This window comes from Manis javanica, chromosome 4 (genome assembly GCF_040802235.1).
Source record: "Manis javanica isolate MJ-LG chromosome 4, MJ_LKY, whole genome shotgun sequence".
Taxonomy (NCBI): Eukaryota; Metazoa; Chordata; class Mammalia; order Pholidota; family Manidae; genus Manis; species Manis javanica.
Window position 1 is genome coordinate 11,655,326 of NC_133159.1, and position 24,985 is coordinate 11,680,310.

Sequence of the window (24,985 nt, forward strand, 5' to 3'; positions counted from 1 at the left end):
ATAACCACTTGAGTTTTCTTAATGTCATTACGTATTTAGAAATTGTTTTAACGTGGATGAATTGTTTTGTAATCCCAAACAAGATGGTGGTTTTTAAAAAAATCATCAACAAAGGTAGTTCCAGAGTACTTAAACACTTTAAACTTTAAAAACTTAAGTTCTGCTTTTTCTATTAATTCCTCTGTACTTTTAAAGTGAAAATTTATGCTCTTAGAAATCATTTTGTTCACTTGTTGGAATTATGTGAAATTATAACAAGAAATAGATGTAATTTTATCAAGATAACACCCTGGCATTAGTTTTTCTTAATGGCTTTTATGTACACTAATAACAATTATTTTTAAATGTACTAAATAAATCTCCAAATGTTACCTCTCATAAATAACATTTCTTTAAGCTTTGTAATGGCTTTAACATGGCCCCTTGTTTAAAGGGTGATATTCTTGTTTATTAGGGAGCTTTTAGGTTCTACACCTAGGTTGTTCAATACCATATTCACTAGCCACATGTGGCAGTTGGGCACTTGAGATGTAGCTAGTCTGCTCACCTTTTACTGATCCATGCTATAACATGGATCGACCTCAAAAACATGCTTAGTGAAAGAAGCCAGTACAGAAGATAACATATTATGTGATTCTGTTTGTATGAAATGTCTGGAATAGGTACATTTATAGAGACAAAAAGATTAGTGGTTGTCTAGAGTTGGGTGGAAGAGAATGGGGAGTGATTGCTAATAGGTAACGAGGTTTCTTTCTGGAGTGATGTAGTTACATTATGGTGATGAATTGCATAACTCTACATTTGCTTAAACTGTTATATTTACACTTTTAGGTGGGTCGATTTTATGGTGTGAAATTATATCTCAGTAGAACTATTTTAAATACACATACTGAATTTTGAGGATATAGCACAACTATTTATGTTGGCTTATTGAAATAGTATTTTGAGTATATTACATTAAGTAGAATATATTATTAAAACTCACCTGTTTCTTTTTACTTTCTTAAGTGTGGCTAACTTAAAAATTTGAAATAACATTTTTGGTTTCAATTAAATTTCTGTTGGACAGTACTGTTCTTGAAGCAAGCCCCTACCAAGATATAATGCCACGAAGTAATTTGTGCATCCATTTAATGATTTTCATTTTGTTTCAAGAAGAACAGAATCCATTCTTTTTCTTTTCTTTTTTAATTCTTAAGACCCTTCTATTCACTTTGAAATTATGGATTAATGGAAAAGGCTCTTGGGACTCTTAAGCCTAAAATATGGACTGGAATTACTTCCAGATTCTATCTAACAAATTTAGTATTGGTCAGGCCTTATGCATGTTGATTTCCAGGGTGGCCAAGGGAATGTCTGAGCTGTTTACTTGAATATCTTTATATTTTAAATATAACTTTAATATCTAAGCCCCAAATAAATCAGTTTAATCTCCTAGGAAGAAAATTAAATCATTTTAGCTAGAGTAATTTTTTTTTTTAATTCAGGGGGAAAAAAAGCAAAACATCTTAATCTGAAGGTAATTTAAAAGTGATTGCCAATACTTTTGGTAGGCGTTCAAAATGTGTCTACTAACACACAGTGGAATTCTGGTGTTGGGATTAGAATAAGACACACACTTAATAGACGCCTATGTTGTTTCGAGACATGATTTATATAACCTAAACTGGGGAGTTCTGTGATTCTTTGTCATTTTCAATGGTAGGAGCAGACTAGCCTCTTGAATGTGCTGTGTCCTGGTGGTTGGAGACGTTTGGATTGTAGCTTTGTGTGTGTGTTGTGCTGGAAGAAACTGCAGAGGAGTTATTTTAGCAGTACTCTAGACTGGAGTTTCTTAGTAATTTAGTCATTTTTAAATAAATACGCACGTGCACCAAATAGTAGATAGCTTTATGTGTCCTGATGGGGAGCTAGGTGCCCTTCTAACCTCTTTGGTCTGGAACTGTCTTAATATGAGAGCTCAGAAGTGGGAAATAGCAAACTTCTTTTTTTATTCTGTATAGGAAGGAGATGTAGTTAGCATCACAATTAACTTGGAAAAAGGCAAAACCCAAAGTTTTAAATTTACTTGTGGTTTTGGTAAAGGCCACAGCAGTTGTATATAACCATTCTTGATCTGTATGCTTTCTCAGTTTATGCCTTTTGAAACATTTTAGTTCAAGAAATCTATTGGATTTTATGTACTGTGTGTGTGGTTAAGGAAATGAGAAAATTCCACCGTGTTATAACTGAGAGTTTAGATTTCTTCTCAGTTTGTCCCTTAAATAAGACAATCCATGCATGTTCTAAAGGCCTTTGCTGCCACACAGGAGAATTTCTTGTTCCTTAGGCAGACATGTTATATCTGTTTATTACTCTCAGGAGCATTCAGGTTTGATGCTTTTTGCTTTGAGTTACTTGAGTAGCAGGTTTTCTGAGACTTAAGGGATTGCCAAGAATGTAATGGTTCTGCAGGCACAGGCTCTTTGGAACTTAAGCTGAAAGTACTCTAGGGCCAAGGTAGTTTGAACACAGTATGAATATGTAGAAAAATAATTTTTTCACATTACCCACTATGAATTTTGTACCTGTAGCAAAATCTGATCACATATCTGTCCCCCACAAATGGGAACACAAAATGGTAAGCAGTACTTTGTGATTAAGTTTCTCGGCTAGTCCATTATCTTGTAATTATTCTTAAAGTTTTTAACCAGGTGATTTTAGCCCTCCAAAAAATAAACCACATGATTCTAAGTAATAGTTTAACAATAGCATAGCCTCTTGCCATTTTTGATATTGTTATGAGAACAGTAGGTTTTGAAACCACAAATTATGTTTTTAATGTGAAAACTTGTAAAGCTTCAGTTTTTGTTTTTTTTAATTAAGGTATCACTTATATACAATCTTACGAAGGTTTCACATGAGCAACATCGTGGTTACTGTATTAACCTCTGTTACCAAGTCCCCTCCACACACCCCATTGCAGTCACCGTCCATCAGTGTAAGTAAGATGCTATAGAGTCACTACTTGTCTTTTCTGTGCTATACTGCCTTCCCTGTGCCCCCCACCCAACATTATGTGTGCTAATCGTGATATCCCTTTATCCCCTTCTCCCTCCCTCCTCACCCCCTTTCCCTTTGATAATCACTAGTACCTTCTTGGAGTCTGTGAGTCTGCTGCTGTTCTGTTCCTTCAGTTTTGCTTTGTTAGACTCCCCAAATGAGTGAAATCATTTGGTACTTATCTTTCTCCACCTGGCTTATTTCACTGAGTGTAAAACTTGTAAGGCTTCAGTGTTTTAAAAAAATTTGTGCAAAATATACATAGCATCAAATTTACCATTTTAACCATTTTTAAGTGTATAGTTTAGTGGCATTAAGTATGTATACTTTGTTGTGTAACCATCTCCACCAACCATCTCCAGAACTTTTTGTCTTCCCAGACTGAAACTGCCCCCATTAACTCCTGTCCCTGGTAACCACGCTTCTACCTTCTGTCTACCAATTTGACCTAAGTAACTCATACAAATGGAATCATACAGTATTTGTCTTTTTGCATCTGGCTTATTTCAGTTAGTGTAATATTTTAAAGATTCATACATGTAGCAAATGTTAGAATTTCCTTTTTAAAGACTAAATAATACTTCTTCAGGGTTTTTTTTGGGTGGGGGTAAGCTTTAATTATCCAGCAGTCATCCTGTGGATTAACTATTTGCATATGCCTTTTATTTAATCCCAACCAAGGACACTAATAAGCTTAAAAACATTAGCTGCAGCTGTAATTGCAACCCAAAGAGTTACTTGTATTTAATCATTTGTGAGGAAGCTGACCACATACAGTGTAGTTAAGCTCAATTTTAAGTAGTATTTTCCTGCCAAAATACGCACTCTTTAAAAAGTAGTTCTTAGTTTATTCCCTCACTTAATGTAAACTATTGGACTTCCGAATAAGAAGAGAAATAAAAACATTTAATTACTGTAATTGAATTTACCACTGCATTAGTGACCATGAACACAAAATCTGTTTAATCTTAATCTTAATGTGGAGCCAGAACCTAAGGTTTAGACATGCTTGATATTTATAAATGCTCATCGATGAAGACTAGATGGAAACTAGAACCCAAGAAAAGTTCATTTCTGAGGTCTAGATTTTCTACTATATTTAGAATCCTTAGGAAGTTTATTAATGTTTTATATACAATAAAAGCTAATTGCAGTAAAAAAAAAATGACTGCTGGTCAATTATGGTTCTTTTCCTGCCTCTACCTTGTCTAATAACAGAAAGCTCTCTTTGTCAATTCACTTTGTTGTTAGTTATTATCTCTTTTTTTACTCATATCTTTTTCCACTAGAAGTCTTTGTATCTAATGATAGAAGAAATGTGTGGATGAAAACAAAATTAAAGTTCCATAATAAAAAATGCATTGTCACTCTTTATCAATAGTTTTTCTCAATAACTATCTATAGTTCAGTAATTCAGACAACTTTTCATTAACTTTGGCCCTGAAGATCATTTATACACAAGTTCTATAGGGCTTTTGCCATTTCTTTGTAGTACTTGGAGAATCTCTACTTAAGAGCTGACATTTCTCTGAAATCATTTCTAAGGAACTTTACCTGAATAAACCAGGTTGTGAGACCCCTTGATTCATCAGAGCCTTATTGATAAAAGTGGTAGGTAGTCTATTATGTTGACTGGTTTAGAACCTCTCATCTTTTTCTCAGGAACAAAGAGAAGAACCACTTACTTTGTACTTTACTTCTTAGGTCGCGCGCGTGCGTGCGTGCGTGCGTGCGTGTGTGTGTGTGGAAAGCAACATAAAATTTACTTCAACAGTTTTTCATTGTAAGTTCAGTGGCTTCAAGTACATTCACATTGTTGTGTAACCCTCACCACCACCCACCTACAGACCCTTTCATCTTTTCAAACTGACACTCCATGCCCAGTAAACAACTCCGCATTCTCCTCTCCCCTGGTCCCTAGTAACCACCATTCTATATTCTAAGAATTTGACTCTAGTTAACTCATAAAAGTTGAGGCATACAGTATTTGTTCCTCTTGTGACTAGCTTATTTCAGCTAGCATAATGTCCTCAAGGTTCATTCAAGTTTAGCACGTGTCAAAATTTCTTACCTTTTAAAGGTTGAATAATATTCCATTGTATGCAAACATTACATTTTGTTTATACATTCATCTGTTGATGGACATTTGAGTTGGTTCCATCTCTTGGCTATTAAACATGCTATGAATGTGGATGTACAAATGTCTCTTTGAGTCCCTCACTTAAAATTCTTTTGGTTATATGCCCAGAAGTAGAATTGTAGAATGGTAATTGTAATTGTTTGAGGAATTGCCATATTGTTTTCCACATACCATTTTACCTTTGCATCAGCAATGCACAAGGATTTCAGTTTCTTTACATCCTTGCCAACATGTGTTATATTGTGTTTTTCTATAATAACCATCCTAATAAATGTGAAATGGTATCATTGTGGGTTTGATTTGAATTTCTGAACAATTAGTCATGTTGAGCGTCTTTTCATGTTCTTTTTAGCCATTTGTGTATTTTCTTTGGAGAAATGCCTGTTCAAGTTCAAAGGTACCCATGTTTGCACTGATTAGTTTTTTGCTCTTAACTGTCATTTTTTAAGGCAAATTTACGATTCCTTAAAATTACAGAACAAAATACCCCATTAAGCTTTTTATGCAAAATAGAAGTTTTACTAATTCTTCTGAACATGGTACTTTGGTGAGGAAGAATGTAATTGTTTTACTAAACTATCACCTTAAATCCCTAGGCTGAAGGTAAGGAAAAGCTGTAAGAAACCATCTTAATATGAATGGAATAGTTTTCATTGGTATAAACGTTACTACAGTATGGGTAGCAATACTGTATATTTCACCTATTATTTGCTTAAAATTATAAAACAGTTTTGTCTAAAATATTTTGGCCCCTCTATTGACATGCGGTTTCCCTTTTTATCATGTTTTCAAAATCAGGTGACACCAGCATGTTTCAGATCCCAGCGTCCTCTTGAGTAGTCTAATTTTCAGAAGTTGACCTTTCTTTACTTTTTTTTCCTGTAAGTTTCAGAGTTACTCAAATATTTTAATGACGTGATATGTTTGTATTAAGGATCAACAGTCACTTGATGGATCCCACATTTGAACTGCAGCTTAAAGTTAGCACATTGGATTTGCAAAAAGAAGGGAAAGCAGTCAAAGAAATAACATAGGCCATGGTTTCTAACCCTTGGCACTATTCACGTTGGAGGCCAGAACTTCTTTGTTGTGGGGCTGTCCTGTGCTGTGGGATGTTTAGCAGCATCCCTGACCTATATTCACTGGATGGCAGTAAGCCTCACCCCCCAGTGTGACAACCAAAATGTCCCTTGGGGACAGTGGCCCCCATTGAGAGCCACTGATGATTAACAATTACAGGATTTGTGAATGAAATAGAATAGTGCATCTAAAGACTCTGGACTTTGGTAGACATTTAAAGCATTTTTCATTTTTCATGTGTATGTTTTAATTTTACTATTGTTTTCATCTCCAAAATGTTTATTTTTAAAATTAATCTACAAAGTTCTACATAACAGGATCCACAAAGTGTTCTGTTTTTTAGAGATATCAGTGATTTTTCAGATATTAATATGTATCAATTAAAGTTCTAGACTCTTAAAAATGGCCACTATTTTTCTTGAGTAATCAGTGAAACATTAAAGAAAGAATACCTTGCAGTTTGCAACGATGTAATATTTTATCAGAAATCTTCATTTTGCTATTAGATATTAAGTTCAGTTAATACCTTCATTGTACTGAACGGTGTGCTTTCCTAGGCATTAATTTCAATTGCTTGCATGGTTCAAATCAGTAATTTCTTGGAGTCACATCACCATACTAGGCTCTGTGCTTACAAAGATGAATCCAGTATTGGTCTTTGAAGAGTTTGGCAAATAGTAGTTATAATACCGAGTGAAGGAATTTGGGATAGATACCGTAGTAAAAGAGGCTTAGGAACATATGGTTGGGAATCCAGTTGAATGCTGTGGGTGGCTTGGGGATGTCAGGAATAGCTGCACAGCAGGAGGTTAACATTGGGGCTAATCCTTAAAGGCAGGGCAGGCAAGGAGGGACAGAAAGGTGCCTTCAACAGGAATGGGTATGGACAAGAGCTTTCCTATGCTTGCTATATGGTAGGCAGAGTGTTAATTAAGCATTTTGTTTTTTTATATATTTAACTGAATAAATCCTCACTACATCCCCTCACAAGTGGTAGGTATTAATCAACATTTACATTATAAGAAAATTAAGGATGAGAGAGGAAGTGATTTAACCAAGGACTTATATCTAATAATAATTTTAAAAGGAGCCCATGACTAGAAACTGGTATAATACTCTTACATGTATAGATAATAGATCATTAGAGGGGATAAGAGAGTCGTGACAAGCGAATAAGAAGACAAGGCTAGAAGATTAATTTGGGGTCATGCTATAAAGGGTCCCCCCTCTTTCCCTTGTTGAAGAACATAGACTTTATCCTTTAAGTATTTGGGAGCTGTCACAGATGGAAGGTCAGAGGTAGATGGAGAGCAATAGAACCCTAGTTAGCAGGACCTTTGAAGATCATGAGGTGAGGTGACCCACTAGGGGAATTAAAGTTCAGACTGGCAGGATGAGGTGCCTTTCTAGACCACACAGTTGAGTATTTCCTTCTTCATTTTCTTAATGAAAAACAGCTTAGGTTATATTAGAAGTGGTAGAGTTGAAAATGGAATTGGTATCACATCAAACTGTCCACTAAACTAGTATAGTTTTGTTTTTAGCTTTCAGTGCTCAGGACACTTACAACCTTAAATTATTGAGTTTTTGTTCATTAGGTAGTATCTGTTGACACTAGCCATATTAGAAATGGAAAGTTTTAATTTGAAATTTTTATTTATTGACATAACTCTTTCAGATTGGGCAGTGCCAAACTGGAGGTGGTTATAGGAGCTAGGGGAAAGATTTTATAGAGAAAAGACAGAAGCAAGGCAAGGAAAATATTTGATCAGTTATAGCTTAAGTGTTGCTTTATTTAGAAAAGCCACATTGGCTGTGATTGGTTGTCTTTACATTTGATTTCTTGACCTTGAGGCATTCACAGGTTTAGGTTTCTGTTTGCTTACACAACCTACTAAGGTGTTGAAACCACCTTGGTCTAATACCTCTGTGTTTAATTAGTTAATTATTTCCCTTTTGTTCTTCCTCTCATACATGAGATATAAACCAAAAATTTGGTATTAATGCTACTTTGGTCACCATCAGATTGTTAAGTTGTTCTTGTCTTGTTGTGAAACTTGTAGATTATGATGGTCAGGTTGGTGGAATCTTCATCTGGTTGTGTATCTTGTTTCTGTTTCTCCAAGAGCAGTGAGACCACTGATCAACCTGTTTTTAGCCAAGGGACATGTTTTGTTAATTTCTAGTATTTGCTGCAATACCAGAGGTTGATTAGGTACAGGAGGAGGTATTTGCTGTGTCACAGACTTACGCTTGTTAAGCCAATAAGTAACATAAAGCACTTCTATTACCTAAAACCACTTTGCTAACAAGATATTATAGGAACTTCTGTTGTGCAGCTGTGATCTTGATGGTAGATTTAATGAAAGTTGCTAGACGTAAGGAGCATTGTCTTCCTGTGCATTAACAGAGAGGAAAAGCAAGTGGCAGAAAGGCAAAAGGGATGAGGGTTTCATATTGGAGGTGAATATCTTCAACCATGACCTTGGGAGAACTGTCCACCTCAAGGTATTGTCTGCTTCTGGAGAGGAGCCTACCCAGCCCGTTTTACTTTGAGATCTTCAGCTGGGGTGACATAACTATTTTTTAAAAACAAAAAATAGTGAAACAAGTGGCATTGTTTTGTCATTTTGCAGATCTCTTGAATGTCTGGATTAATAGGATAGCTAGGTTCTCATAACTACTTCTGTATTCAAATTGTGATTATAATTTTTGTGTGTGTGAAGTATATGAAGAAAATCTGGCCTTACACAGATACGTAATTAAAATAGGGAGGACCTCACAGATCCCTGCATTCCCCCCAAGCACCTTGGGTGCCCTCAGGTGCTCAAACCACATTTAGAAAACTGTTGCACTAAAAAAATACATACCATCTTGAAAATTTGGACCTGAAAAAATATGATATAGAGGGCTTATTACCTGGTGTGGTGATACATTCCATTTAAGAAATTAGGTGATTGTTTTCCTCTGATGGAAACACCAAGGACAGGGGGCACATTTTGAATTGCTCAAGCCTGATGGAAAATCTGCATTTTGTATCTTTTAATTATTGGCTAGGTGATGGAAGAGAAGAGAGGTTGTTAGAAAATTACCACTTGAGATTATATCTGCTTTTAACAAATGGGCCCTCCTGTTTTAATTGCAAAGTTTTCTAGTTTCTCTAATACTCCTTTTAAAAAAATTCATTTATACTAGATTTTTGTTTCTCGCCCAACTTATTTTAATTAAAGCTTTTTAATATTCCAGCTTTAAAAAAGCCAGCATAGACACATATTTAACATAAGCATATGTTTACAAATAATGTAGGCATACAGACTTAGAGGTCAGTTATTAGGTGTTACTTTTGTACATGAACAAATTTAGCCCAGAGTCATCTTATAAATAGTATACCCAGTGCCTTGATGTTTTCAGTATTGAGAGTTAAGTGCTCACAGTAGTTCTATGTATAAAATGGCTGTAGGATCACTGATTATTTGACACTATAATTTGGTTTAAGAGAATCCTGGCATCCCATACTGTATTTATTTACCAAAAACTGTTATGTAACCAGTTACTTATTCTTATATTTCTCCATTGTGAAAATCTTGATCAGATATGCTTGTTAGGTTTCTTATAAACACATATAAGACATAATTCAGCCTTAATTGTTGTATGTGCTTAGTAAGTATACTAGATTTCTTTCAAATGGTAGTTTTTTTCAAGTTCTTTACCAGTTAGAATTTTTAATTCTTGCTGAAAATGTAATACTGGTATAATATTGATGTGGCCAGGTAAATTTTTTTTCTAAGTTAATGATAGCTATATATATTTTTATTGAAGTATCATTGATGTGCAATTTTATATTGGTTTCAAATATACAGCATAGTTGTTTAACAGTTACCCGTATTATTAAATTCTCACCCCACTAGTGCAGTTACTATCTGTCAACATAGAAAGATGTTACAGAATCATTGGCTATATTCTCCATACTATTCTACTGTCCCTGTGACCAACTTATATTATGATTGAGAATTTTTGTGCCCCTTTATCCCCTTCATACTCCCCATCCACCCACCCCAACCCCTCCAATGGGCCCACTAGTCACTTCTCAGTGTCTATGAGTCTACTGATGTTTTGTTCATTCTGTTTTGCTTTTTTGTTTGTTTGTTTTTAATTAAGATATCATTTTTTTTTGAGAGGGCATCTCTCATGTTTATTGATCAAATGGTTGTTAACAACAATAAAATTCTGTATAGGGGACTCAATGCACAGTCATTAATCAACCCCAAGCCTATATCTCAACAGTCTCCAATCTTCTGAAGCATAACGAACAAGTTCTTACATGGTGAACAAGGTCTTACATGGTGAATAAGTTCTTACATGGTGAACAGTGCAAGGGCAGTCATATCACAGAAACTTTTGGTTTTGATCACACATCATGAACTATAAACAATCAAGTCAGATATGATTATTCGTTTGATTTTTATACTTGATTTATATGTAAATCCCACATTTCTCCCTTATTATTATTATTATTATTATTTTTTTAAATAAAATGCTGAAGTGGTAGGTAGATGCAAGATAAAGGTAGAAAACATAATTTAGTGCTGTAAGAGGGCAAATGTAGATGATCAGGTCTGTGCCTATAGACTAAGTATTAATCCGAGCTAGACAAGGGCAACAAAACATCCACGGATGCAGAAGATTTCTCTCAGAACAGGGGGGGTGAGGTTCTAAGCCTCACCTCTGTTGGTCCCCAATTTCTCTCCTGATGGCCCCCCTGCGACTGTGCCTGTCTTAGGTTGTTCCTCCCTTGAGGAATCTTACCCATCTCTGGCTAACCAGTCATATTAATATATCATTTATATACAATTTTATGAAGGTTTCACATGAGCAACATTGTGGTTTCAGCATTCACCCATATTATCAAGACCCCTCTGCCCCATTGCAGTCACTGTCCATCAGCGTAGTAAGATGCTGTAGAGTCACTTACTTGTCTTCTCTGTGCTATACTGCCTTTCCTGTGCCCCCCCTACATTATGTGTGCTAATTATAATGCCCCTTAATCCTCTTCTCCCTCCCCACACCCTCTCCCCATACCCTTCCCTTTGGTAACCACTAGTGTTGTCTTGGAGTCTGTGAGTCTGCTGCTGTTTTGTTCCTTAATTTTGCCTTGTTATATTCCGCAAATGAGGGAAATCATTTGGTACTTGTCATTTTCCACCTGGCTTATTTCCCTGAGCATGATATCCTCTAACTCCATCCATATTGTTGCAAATGGTAGGATCTGTTTTGTTTTTATGGCTGAATAATATTTCATTGTGTATATGTACCATATCTTCTTTATCTATTCATTTATTGATGGACACTTAGGTTGCTTCCATATCTTGGCCATTATTAAATAGTGCTGCAATAAACATAAGGATGCATATGTCTTTTTGAATCAGGCATCTTGTTTTCTTTGGGTAAACTCCTAATAGTGGAATTACTGTGTTAAATGGTATTTCTATTTTGAGTTTTTGAGGAACCTTCATATTGCTTTCCACAATGGTTGAACTAATTTACATTCCCACCAACAGTGTAGGAGGGTTCCACTTTCTCTGCATCCTCGCCAGCATTTGTTGTGCCTAGTCTTTTGGATGTTGGCCATCCTAACTGGTGTGAGGTGATATCTCATTGTGGTTTTAATTTGTATTTCCCTGATAATTAGCGATGTGGAGCATCTTTTCATGTGCCTGTTGACCATCTGAATTTCTTCTTTGGAGAAGTGTCTGTTCAGATCCTCTGCCCATTTTTTAATTGGGTTATTTGCTTTTTGGGTGTTGAGGCATGTGAGCTCTTTATTTATTTTGGATGTTAACTCCTTGTTGGATAAGTCATTTACAAATACATTCTTCCATATTGTAGGGCACCTTTTTGTTCTGCTGATGGTGTCCTTTGCTGTACAGAAGCTTTTTAGCTTGATGTAGTCCCATTTGTTCATTTTTTATTTTGTTTCCCTTGCCCGAGGAGAGGTGTTCAGCAAAAAGTTGCTTGTGTTTATATTCAAGAGATTTTTACCTGTGTTTTCTTCTAAGAGTTTTGTGGTTTCATGACTTACATTCAGGTCTTTTGATCCATCTTGAGTTTACTTTTGTGTATGGGGTTAGACAATAATCCAGTTTCATTCTCTTGTATGTATACCTGTCCAGTTTTGCCAACAGCAGTTGTTGAAGAGGCTGTCGTTTCCTCATTGTATATCCATGGCTCCTTTATCATTTATTCATTGGTGGCCAGGTAAATTTACAGTCCACCTTCTTAAGAGTTGACACACCATCATTACTACTTTGAGACAATTTAGATAGAAATAGCTGCTGATTGGCTTTTAAGAAACCACTAAATACTCTATATCATATGCTTGAACTGTTTCAGTTCTTCAGTTTTAACAGTAGGAATTTTTAAAAATTAAAATTGACACAGGTATTCTGGGCATTTGGGCTTTCTGTCAATATAGTAGGACTGAAAAGTATTTGGGGTCTGAATTTTTGCTCATTTTGATTCACGATCTTAAAATCCATAGTACATTTTATAGACTTCACTGAAATTGTACATTGCAGTTTAGGTTAGCATATCAAAATACTAATTCAAAAGTGTCATTTTTATCATTTCATAATTCATCTTAAAACCTTTCCCCCTTTCTTGTCATCACTTCAAATTGGTCAGCAGGTAATACTGCCAGTTAAGTTTTCTACATCTTGTCTAAAAATTGGTGTGGTAGCAGGGAATTCACCACAAAAGTATGACATTTATAATATGTAATTTCTATCACTATTTTGTACTTTAAAGTCATTGTTAGCGTTGATTGGTCACTTTCCTCTCCGTTTTTATAGAACAGACTTACATAGAACTTTGTTTTTGTAGCCTCATTGATTAGTTCACTAGTAGAAATTCTGTTCTTACCCGTATTTGTCTACTTCTTTACCCACTGCTGCTAAAGAATTTTAGTGTATGTAATAGTGGTAGTATTGTCATTATTTTCCTTAATGGTTATTTTATGATTCGTTGGAATAAATTACATAACACTCTATACTGTAGTCATCTGGTGGCCTTGTTAATAATCGTCATTGCTTGGAGTACTTAATACATACAATAAGCATTTTTTCCCTTTTGTGCTAAGAACAGAAATTTTGTTAACTTTTAATTTGAATAGTACTCTGTTCACTTAGTACCAGTAATACTTTTACTGAGTGATTTAGAAAAAAATTACTTTTTTATAGATGAGAAAACCAAACCTGGTGATGCATAAGGAGGCCTGGCAGTGATGACTTGTGGTTCTACCTTGAGGCTTTTATCCCTAAGTAATTTGTAACTCAGATACCTTCTTTTGGTTTTTAACTGGCATAGGTTTATTTCCCTGTTTTAAACTGCAGCAAGCTCTGACAACCTCATGAAGTGTTAATCTTTTGCCGTAGCATGTGAGAGCCAAATAAAAAAGCTGTGTAAATTCTTAGTTATAACACCCTGTTTCCTTATAGTATTTCTTTCTTTAAAAAAAAAAAAAGAATACTAAATTTGTCTCAGATCCTGGGGTTGGATTTACTCATCTGTTTGGCTTAGAGATTGTCTTGGACATGAGAGCTATAGTGGATTAATTTAAGGTGGATTAACCCCTGCAAGTTATTTGCTTAAAAAGTAAGCTTTCCCCAATAGGGAGAAGAGAGTGTGTTGCGAAATTTCAGAAACCTGTAAATAGTAGAACTTGTAAATAGCTTTTTATTAATCCATTTGAGAATGCTGTAATAGAACTTAAAACCATAGCAGTCTTGTACATCCAGTACTGAAAAAAGAATATATATTTCTCACATGGTTCCTAAGCATAATAAACTTGCTTAAACATATCTTTCTTTTAATCTGACTGTGTAGGTAATCTTTTCTCCTTGTCTTTCAACTGATTGTCCTCCTCTTTGAGGATTGTGTTAAACTGAATAGAGTAAGAAATTTGACTTCATTGACTCATGTTTCCCATGTTATTCACAAAGAGCCTAAGCTTGTAAGACTCAAGTAATTTACATAAGATTTCTTCATTAGTCCTTCAAAAATTTTAAATTAAAACTATATGGGAAATTACTTTGGATATTTATGTTTTTCTAAAAATTAGTTTTTCCACTAGGTAGTGGTAGAAGTAGTAATAAGAGTAACAGCAGTGCCACTTCATTTGCTGAGTGCCATCATACTCCAAACTCTGTAAACCTGTAGGTTATTTTTTTAAATCTTAATTCTATGAGATTGGTACTATTGTTATTTTCATTTTACAGATGTGGAAGCTGAGGCTTAGCAAGAGGTTAATAAGTAACTTGTCTGAGGATACATGATATATGTGTGAATCAAGATTTGAATTGAGATCTCTGAATCCAAAACCCATTTGCCCACTGTCCTATTTTTATTACCCTTACATGAATTGTGTTTAATAGTCTTACTAAATTTGAAAAAAATTATTCAGATTTTGCACAGAATGAAATACTTGTCGTTAGGTGGCATATGATGGTAAAAGATTGTTACTTTTAATTCTACATTCTCAGGCCAGGATTTACTACCTTTTGCCATCTCTGGAGGTAGAAATAGATTTGGAGAAGATCCAGACCTAAAATTTAGCTCTTCTAATTATTGCTACTTGTCAATTTTAAGGTTTATATGCTACTCATTTTTAGTTTGACTTTTCACCAGATTTTTTTTGCCCTTCTGCAGCACTGATTCCAGCAGTAGTTCAAGTGATGACTCTCCAGCCCGATCAGTTCAATCTGCAGCAGTCCCAGCACCCACTTCCCAGTTGCTTTCATCCCTGGAAAAAGATGAGCCCCGTAAAAGTTTTGGTATCAAAGTTCAAAATCTTCCAGTACGCTCTACAGGTAAAATTTTGTTTTCTGTATTTATCTCTCTGCTACTTTTTGGGAATGAGACTGAGCAACTTGAATTCTGTGTTTTGTAGTGACAACAGGTTTGCCTTTAGTGGTTCGTAAATCTAAGGCCATGTAAGAAAAAGCAAGTAATTATTGTTAACTTCATATAGTTTCTATTTCTAGGTTACATATTATAAAGATTACATGTTCTTTTACATGTCCTTATTATATGTACATATTGTGCATATTACATACACAAAGGTTTGTACGGTGCATATTATATAAAGAAAGCATGGTTTAATTTTGAATCGATATGCTTTCTAGACTAAATATTTTGATATAAGGGAAATTTGGTAATGATAAAATTATAGGAGTACCATTCTTAGTTAGATTTATTATATTGGCTTAGAATCCTGTGTTATGTGAAATAACTTTGAACATAAAATTATGATAGGAAACCCATTTCAAAATAATATTTTAAATGAGGAAAGTCACGAATAATGGAAAAATCTAGTTAAGAGCTATTCTGTAGTCTTTCCTTTACTCCTGATATTTTTAATTGACATTTGACCATAATATGCTGTCGTTCCTATGTTAGGCATATTTAGTATGCCAGCCACTGTTAGTAGACAGTCAGACCAACAAAGACCAAACTAAGGCTTTCTTAGCTAAGTGCATTTTAGTAATCCTGCATACCAGGTTTGTGAATAGATATATTGAAACACACATGCTGATTTAGAGCTTTTGATTTAGATTGCTCGGTAATGTAGGAATGGATGGGGGTAAAATGGATAGGGGCTTGTCTTTCTGTACGATTTTAACTCTTACAATGAAGCAAATTAACGCAAGACCCCAGAGGATATGATTCATCTTTGAAAGGTCTTAAAGGTGTTCAGCATGTTACATGCCACTTACACACAATTTTACAATTGACTGATGCCTGAAAAGCTAGATACATGGCTGTCTTAAGTCTTTAAAAGTTGTATGTATGTATGTATGTATGTATGTAAAGTTTTTATTATGAAACTTACAAGCATACATGAGAATAGAGGAGTAGCAAAATGAACTCCCTCACATACCCAGAATTTAAAAAGTCATCAGTATTTTGTCACACTTGCTTTATCACTCTCCACCTTTCTTTCTTCTGGTTCTTGTTGCCTTTTTCTTTGGGGAGGTGGGTATTTTAGTGAATCCCTGATGTCATTTCCATATTGACTTAAAGATACATACTTTTGCATTTGTCTATAAATTATAAGGGCATTTTCCTGCATAACCACAATATCATTCTTACCTAACAAATAACCAGTAATATCTCTAACACCAAGTTTATTTTCAGAATTGTACAGTAGTCTCCATAATGCCTTTTTAGAGTTACTTTATTGGAAGAGTAATATTTTAATGGTAACAAAACTGAGATAAAAAATCAGGTGAACCATTGAGTAGTTTACTGAGTCGTAACTAAAGTAGAAATGCAAGCAACTTGTTTTTGTTTGGCGATTTAGATACAAGTCTCAAAGATGGCCTTTTCCATGAATTTAAGAAATTTGGAAAGGTGACTTCAGTGCAGATACATGGAACTTCAGAAGAGCGGTATGGTCTGGTATTCTTTCGGCAGCAAGAGGACCAAGAAAAAGCACTGACTGCATCGAAAGGCAAACTTTTCTTTGGCATGCAGATTGAAGTAACAGCATGGATAGGGCCAGGTAAGAGGCCGGGAAGCTGAGTTTCAGTGCAGTTTGTATTCCGGTTTATGAAAGGGCAGTGTATTATCCTGAATGTGGACACTTTTCCAGCTTTATTTAGTGGCATACTTCCATTGTCTATTTGAAATAGTGGTGACATACATTGTTCAACTTAATAACAATGTTGTTTTGGTTAGGGAGGGTAAAGATTGTTTTGTTTCTATAAGAGAGAAATGCTGCCTGAAAGACAAGAGTTTAGCCCCTTTTGAGTCCACCCTTCCCAAAAGAATTGAATTGAGATAATGAGATAGTTCCTAAAAGATTGAGGACAGCATTACCTGAATTAGAAAACAAATTCCTTGTTAAGTTGATTTGAGGGACTATTTAGACCAGTTTTATTGCCATTATGCCCAGCACAGATTGGTTCTGTTATACTAGTTCCCATGACCTTGAAAGAGAGTGACAAAGAAGCAGGACTAAGTCTTAATGAGTGTGACCCATTGAGGATTTCAGGGGGACGTTTTATTAGCTTGAGTCCATAAGACCTATTATAAGGCAGGAAGTCTTCTCAAACATGGTTTGGGTCAGTGTTTCTCCTGTTTCAGGACCACATGCAATGCTTGTTTAAAAGGCAGACTCTTTGACCGTGTGCCAGATTAATGGTTCAGAATTTACATACTCAAGTTGGGAACCCCCAATTTAAGGCAGCTTGTGAGTAAGTTTGTAGAGGAATTAATAGAAACGTTAAAATTAACTCCAACCCATTATGTAGCTGATACAGTTGAACCGTAAGACCAAGACTTGGAGATTAAGCTTAGCATTTTCTTGGGATATTAGTTTTGTTTGACAATTGAAGAGGGAAAAATAGGATTTCCCTGATAAGGACATGTAAATGTTATTTCTATATTAAAACAGGCACAGCATTGTTAGTGTGAAGACTGCAAAATGTACACAAATTTTCTGATAAAACACAGAAATCCAAAGGAATGTTATCTTTTCAAAGGAGTTAGAGGTTATGCCTTCATATTCTGTTTCTGCCAAGTTTGAGATGCACTGCCCTCGCTTACTTAAACTGCGCTAAGAGCAGCTTGGGAGTTCTTAGGAACAGGTCAGAACTGACTTGAAGAGTCCTGTTTAGAATATCATGTAACCTGATAAGTTTTTAGAAGCACATAGAATTATTAAGTAGTGAGGATCTAATTCAGGGGCATTATCAATAGAAGACTGTCTGATCTCTGAGTGGTAGTGCTATCTTGAGATTTTTTACTGTAAAAAAGCATTTTACCTAATTAGCACCCAGGATGTTAATTAAGCTTTAACCACCTGCCAGTGAAGATTTTGAGGTTTGTTTGGTTCAAGCATAGGAAAGCTGAAGGTACTTTTTCCACATGGGACAATGTGAAACACCAGTTTAAGGGAATATTTGATGTAGTTGAATCTGAGTATGGAGACTTGGTTGGAATGAAGTTGTTGGATAGTTAAGTCATAAGTGTTTTATATTAAAATGTATGGAGCTCATTGCTTCCTTAAGCAGGGACCATTTAGAATTAAAAAGAACAAATCCAAGACACCCTTTGGAGACAGGTCCCTGCCGGCTTACAGGATTGCTGTGCAAGGTGTTACAGTCCCCTACACATGAAATTGTGGGCTAAAAGATTTTTTTCAGTGATGTATAGTCAATGAGACTTAAATTGGTCATGAAGAGTAAATAGATTTGGAAATAAATGTGGAAAAAACCTTTTTTCTTTCCTAAACTGAAATTTCTGATTTTGAAATTTTATGGAGCTGTTTGGTAGAAATGAAGCCATTACAGATTTTAATGGTTGCAAATCATGCTTTCCTTGCAATTCTGTCTTTTGGACTACTAACCTCAAGATGTGTCTTAATTTTTTTAATTTCATTTTTCTCCCTTTTTAAATGAAATATTCCTAAATATGTACCCACCCTTCGGTAGTTTCAAGAAGACCTAATTGAGCTTGAAATTACACTGTGTGAGACAGGTATATGAGCCCTCCTGCGTCCATCTGACTCTCTGAAAGTATATATTCTGACATTGTGAAGATTAGCTGAGCTACCATTAGAACGTCATACTGGAATCAGGAGTGAAGTGTATGCTGGCTGAGTTCATTCAGCAGCTCAAAAGTTGACAAACAGTGTTGACATCATCAGTAAAGTTCAGTGGCTAACACTAAATACTTTGTTTCAGTCAAGTTGATTAAATATTAACATATTTTGGATGGCTTTGGTTTACTTTAAAGAGAGAGAGAACCTACAGGCTGTATTGTACTTATCAACAACATGTTAAATGTCCCTGCCCTAGACCAAGTTAATATATGGAGCTTCAGAAAAAGCCTGTGATGGAATTAGACATTAAACCAGGGCTTTTGATCATAAAAATAGAAACCTTGAGAGTCATTTAGTCTCTTTCTGTTTGTCATTGTGGACCATGCAACACCAAAAGATGTTTCATAAGTATTGCTTCAGTCAGTGTTAATACAAATATTATTCTTATATCTAAAAATTGCTGCATTTAGACTGCTGGGTTATGTTAATTAGCATGACAAACATAAATATGAAATACTTGATAAACTTTTGAAAAGTAAATTAAACAAATAATGAAGCTGGACTATTTTAATTTGTATTAAAGTTATGTGTATGTCAGATTGTAGTCTTATTCTCCATATTGAAAGCCTTCAATGTAATATTGGAACCTAAGATAAGGCTGAAATAATTACCATTTTTGCTGGGGTTTAACAAATCTATGCGTTAGTGATTATTTCTGAAACAAATCAGTTTAGCAGATTGAAATTCAGTCCACTTTTCTATTTGAAAAATCAAACAAAGTATTACTTCCCCCTAATTTTTGGACAAGTTTCTTTAGCCTCAGTATTCCTCCTTTGCTTTGGAGTTAACAAGAGGCAGCTATTTCTGAAGGTGTGTATATTTTTTCAGAGTGTATGAGTAGCAAAGCCCAATATTTCAGAGATTTAATTTCTGAAATGTAGATTTCCCCATGATATAGAAATATACATTAAAACACTCTCCTCTTCTTTTTGCTCTGTCCCCATCCCACTTACAGAAACAGAAAGTGAAAATGAATTTCGCCCTTTAGATGAAAGGATAGATGAATTTCATCCCAAAGCAACAAGAACACTCTTTATTGGCAACCTTGAAAAAACCACTACTTACCATGACCTTCGCAACATTTTCCAGCGCTTTGGAGAAATCGTGGTATGTTGCCTTTTACAATAAAAACAGTTTTAGATCTTTGCCATAAAACATAAAGCATAGTACAAATTATATTTGGAAAGATGATATTCAGATGGTATAATGAATATTTTTCTTAATCACCCTGTGTGTTTTTAACCCTTGCTAAAAGATGACCGAGTAAAATCCATTGGGGAGAGGAGGGAATACTCTCAAACTCATTCTACAAGGCCAACATCATTCTAATACCAAAACCAGGCAGACACCACAAAAAAAGAAAATTACAGAGCAATATCCCTGATGAACATAGATGCAAAAATACTCAACAAAATATTAGCAAACTGAATTCAAAAATACATCAAAAAGGTCATCCATCATGATCAAGTGGGATTCATCCCAGGAATGCAAGGATGGTACAACATTTGAAAATCCATCAACATCATCCACTACATCAACAAAAAGGACAAAAACCACATGATCATCTCCATAGATGCTGAAAAAGTATTCAACAAAATTCAACATCCATTCATGATAAAAACTTGTCAACAAAATGGATATAGAGGGCAAGTATCTCAACATAATAAAGGCCATATATGACAAACCCACAGCCAACATTATACTTAACAGCGAGAAGCTAAATGCTTTTCCTTAAGATCGGGAACAAGACAAGGATGCCCACTCTCCCCACTTCTATTCAACATACTACTGGAGGTCCTAGCCACAGTAATCAGACAACACAAAGAAATAAAAGGCATCCAGATTGGCAAGGAAGAAGTTAGACTGTCCCTGTTTGCAGATGACATGATATTGTACATAAAAAATCCTAAAGAACACTCCAAAACTACTAGATATAATATCTGAATTCAGTAAAGTTGCGGGGTACAAAATTAATACACAGAAATCTGTTGCATTCCTATCCATTAACGATGAACTAGCAGAAAGAGAAATCAGGAAAGCAATTCCATTCACAATTGCATCCAAACCAAGGAAGTGACAGACTTACACTCTGAAAACTACAAGAACTCCTGAGAGAAATTAAAGAAGATACCAATAAATGGAAACACATCCCATGCTCATGGATAGGAAGAATTAATATTGTCAAAATGGCCATCCTGCCTAAAACAGTCTACAGATTCAATGCAATTCCTATCAAAATACCAACAGCATTCTTCAATGAACTAGAGTAAATAGTTCTAAAATTCGTATGGAACCATGAAAGACCCTGAATAGCCAAAGCAATCCTGAGAAGGAAGAATAAAGTGGGGGGAATTACACTCCCTGACTTCAAGCTCTACTACAAAGCCACAGTAATCAAGACAATTTGGTCCTGGCACAAGAACAGACCCATAGACCACTGGAACAGACTAGAGAGCCCAGATATAAACCCAAGCATATATGGTCAATTAATATACGATAAAGGAGCCATGGATATACAATGGGGAAATGACAGCCTCTTCAACAGCTGGTGTTGGCAAAACTGGACAGCTACATGTAAGAGAATGAAACTGGATTATTGTCTAACCCCATAAACAAAAGTAAGTTAAAAATGGATTAAAGACCTGAATGTAAGTCATGAAACCATAAAACTTAGAAGAAAACATAGGCAAAAATCTCTTGGACATAAATATGAGCAATTTCTTCATGAACATATCTCCCTGGGCAAGGGAAACAAAAGCAAAAATGAACAAGTGGGACTATATCAAGCTGAAAAGCTTCTGTACAGCAAAGCACACCATCAATAGAACAAAAAGACATCCTACAGTATGGGAGAATATATTCATAAATGACATATCTGATAAGGGGTTGACAGCCGAATTATATAAAGAGCTCATGCACCTCAACAAACAAAAAGCAAATAAACCAATTAAAAAATGGGCAGAGGAAGTGAACAGATACTTCTCCAAAGAAGAAATTCAGATGGCCACCAGGCACATGAAAAGATGCTCCAAAAAAAAAAAAATCCATTGGGGGCTATTTTGTATGTGTATGTAAAAACATATATATTTGTATTTTGTTTACACATATATACTGGACCCTTGAACAACATGGGGGTTGAGGTAAACCCCCTCCCAGCTAACTGCAACAAAAACGTAATAAAAATCTGCATATTACTTTTTTTTGGTATCATTAATGTACAATTACATGAGCAACATTATGGTTACTAGACTCCCCCCATTATCAAGTCCCCTCCACATACCCCATTGCAGTCACTGTCCATCAGCGTAGTATATAGAGTCACTACTTGTCTTATCTGTGTTGTACTGCCTTCCCCATGCATCCCCCTACATTATGTGTGCTAATCTGCGTATAACTTTTAAAAAAATCTTTTATTAAGGTATTATTGATATACACTCTTATGAAGGTTTCACATGAAAAAACAATGTGGTTACTGCATTTACCCACATTATCAAGTCCCCACCCATACCCCAATGCAGTCACTGTCCATCAGTATAGTAAGATGCCACAGATTCACTGTTTGCTTTCTTTGTGCTACACTGTTTTCCCTGTGACCCCCCACACCATGTGTACTGAACATAATGCCCCTCAATCCCCATCTCCCTCCCTCCCAACCCACCCTCCCACACCCCTGCCACAGATTCACTGTTTGCCTTCTTTGTGCTACACTGTTTTCCCTGTGACCCCCCACACCATGTGTACTGAACATAATGCCCCTCAATCCCCATCTCCCTCCCTCCCAACCCACCCTCCCACACCCCTCCCCTTTGGTAACCACTCGTCCCTTCTTGGAGTCTGTGAGTCTGCTGCTATTTTGTTCCTTCAGTTTTGCTTCATTGTTATGCTCCACAACTGAGGGAAACTATTTGGCACTTGTCTTTCTCCGCCTGGCTTATTTCACTGAGCATAATATCCTCCAGCTCCATCCATGTTGTTGCAAATGGTAGGATTTGTTTCTTTCTTATGGCTGAGTAGTATTCCATTGTGTATATGTACATCTTCTTTATCCATTCATCTACTGATGGACACTTAAGTTGCTTCCATATCTTGGCTATTGTAAATAGTGCTGCAATAAACATTGGGGTCCATATGTCTTTTTGAGTCTGAGAAGTTGTATTCTTTGGGTAAATTCCAAGGAGTGGGATTCCCAGATCAAATGGTATTTCTATTTTTAGTTTTTTGAGGAACCTCCATATTGCTTTCCACAATGGTTGAACTAGCTTACATTCCCACCAGCAGTGTAGGAGGGGTTCCCCTTTCCCCATATCCTCGCCGGCATTTGTTGTTCTTAGTCTTCTCGATGCTGGCCATCCTTACTGGTGTGAAGTGGTATCTCATTATGGTTTTAATTTGCATTTCCCTGATGATTAGTGATGTGGAGCATCTTTTCATGTGTCTGTTAGCCGTCTGAATTTCTTCTTTGGAGACTTGTCTCTTCATATCCTTTGCCCATTTTTTAATCAGGTTATTTGCATATAACTTTTGATTGTCCCAAAATGAATATACTGCTATTGACTGGAAGCCTTACCAATAACATAAACTGTCAGACAATACATGTTTTGTATATAATATATATCATATACTGTATTCTTACAATAAAGTAGCCTAGAGAAAATAAAATGTTTTTTCAAACTGTCACAAACCTCTAAAAAGTTTTCCAATATATTTATTGAAAAAAATCCTCATCTAAGTGGGTCTATGCAGTTCAAACCCATGTTGTTCAAGAGTCAGCTATGTATTTTCCTATCCATTTTTCTTACCTCTCTTTGTCCATCAGGTGCTATTTTAATGTCATCTCTAGGCCTGTGGGTTGCAAGGAATATCTGGAAGAGAAAATGTGTTCATAAACGAAAGAAGAAACAGATTGATTAGTGTATAGTTGTGGTGTTACCACAATGCACATCAAAAGTACCAGGAAAATTACTAAAGGTGGATGTCATGTTGGAAGCTCAGTTCTATTTTGAAATTTTAATTAGAAACACTTCTTATATTATGCAAATCATTGTTAGATTTAGGAATAGAAATATTTTTCTGTTCCTTGTGACTTAAAACTTGAGTCAATTTATAGTGAAAATAGTTTGATTGCAGCTTTGTACCCATGGGATATACTGTTTAGTTTCGTGTTTGAGAAATACAGGGAAATTACTTGTTTTTCCTAGACTTTCTCTATATTAATAACGGTGAAGAAATTGCTCTCTAGTATATTTGGATCTCAGAGAGTAAAAAAAAGGTTTGGGGTAGGAACAGCTGTTGTTAATCTTTCAGGTTTGTGTGTGTATGTCCATTTGTCTATCCATCTTTATACACTAATGCTGTAAGCAAAAGTCCTTACTTTTTTTAGTGATATAATCTTATGTGATTAAAACATAATTTGTATTTGTGGCTGATCTAAACCTCATAGGGTCTGTGGGCAACAGATAGAAGACGTTGATAAGAAAGTGAAGAAAAAATAGGCGCTATATATTTATAGATTTATACCAACCAAACTTTCATCTTTCTTCCTTTTTCAGTTATTTTGATTTGTTTAAGTTCTTTTATTGTGTAAGAGCGGTGTATACTCCAGTTCTAGCTCCACTGCCTATCCTAATGAGTGACTTGGATTTCACTTATCTCCCTGAGCTCTAGCTTCTTGTCTTTATACAATGATGTTTAATTTTGCTGTTTCATGTTCATGAGTCAGTGAGCTGGTAAAAGTTTCACACATACTCTTACTTGAAGGTAGCTGCTACTTTAAATATTGGAGGATTAGGAAAAGTTGTATTTGGGCCCACAGATGTATTTTTATCACCAGGGTTGCTAAAAATGGAATAATTATTTTAAGAGCTGTGCTTCTCAGTAAGATCGACAAGTCAGTATTCTGTTTGAAAACCTTAATCTCATGATGTTTGCAATTGCTCATGAGTGTCACTGTTTCTTGACACAAACTTCAGGAAAATGGTCTGTCACTTATTGATAAGATTATGCTAGAGCTAGAAGAACCTATTAATGAGTCTACCCACCAATATTCTTTGGAGACCATTTCT

The 24,985-nt window shown here is 35.5% G+C and overlaps 1 protein-coding gene across 4 annotated transcripts in view; it reads left to right on the top strand.

The window, feature by feature from the left end:
• SPEN (spen family transcriptional repressor) overlaps window positions 1-24,985 on the top strand; it is an 89,167-nt gene that overhangs the window by 43,917 nt on the left and 20,265 nt on the right. For all 4 annotated transcript variants that reach the window (XM_017665936.3, XM_017665935.3, XM_036999944.2 and 1 more), the window contains 3 exons: window positions 14,966-15,126; window positions 16,620-16,820; window positions 19,879-20,030. In XM_017665936.3, coding sequence (XP_017521425.3) covers window positions 14,966-15,126; window positions 16,620-16,820; window positions 19,879-20,030 — 514 coding nt within the window. The remainder of the gene's footprint in view (window positions 1-14,965; window positions 15,127-16,619; window positions 16,821-19,878; window positions 20,031-24,985) is intronic.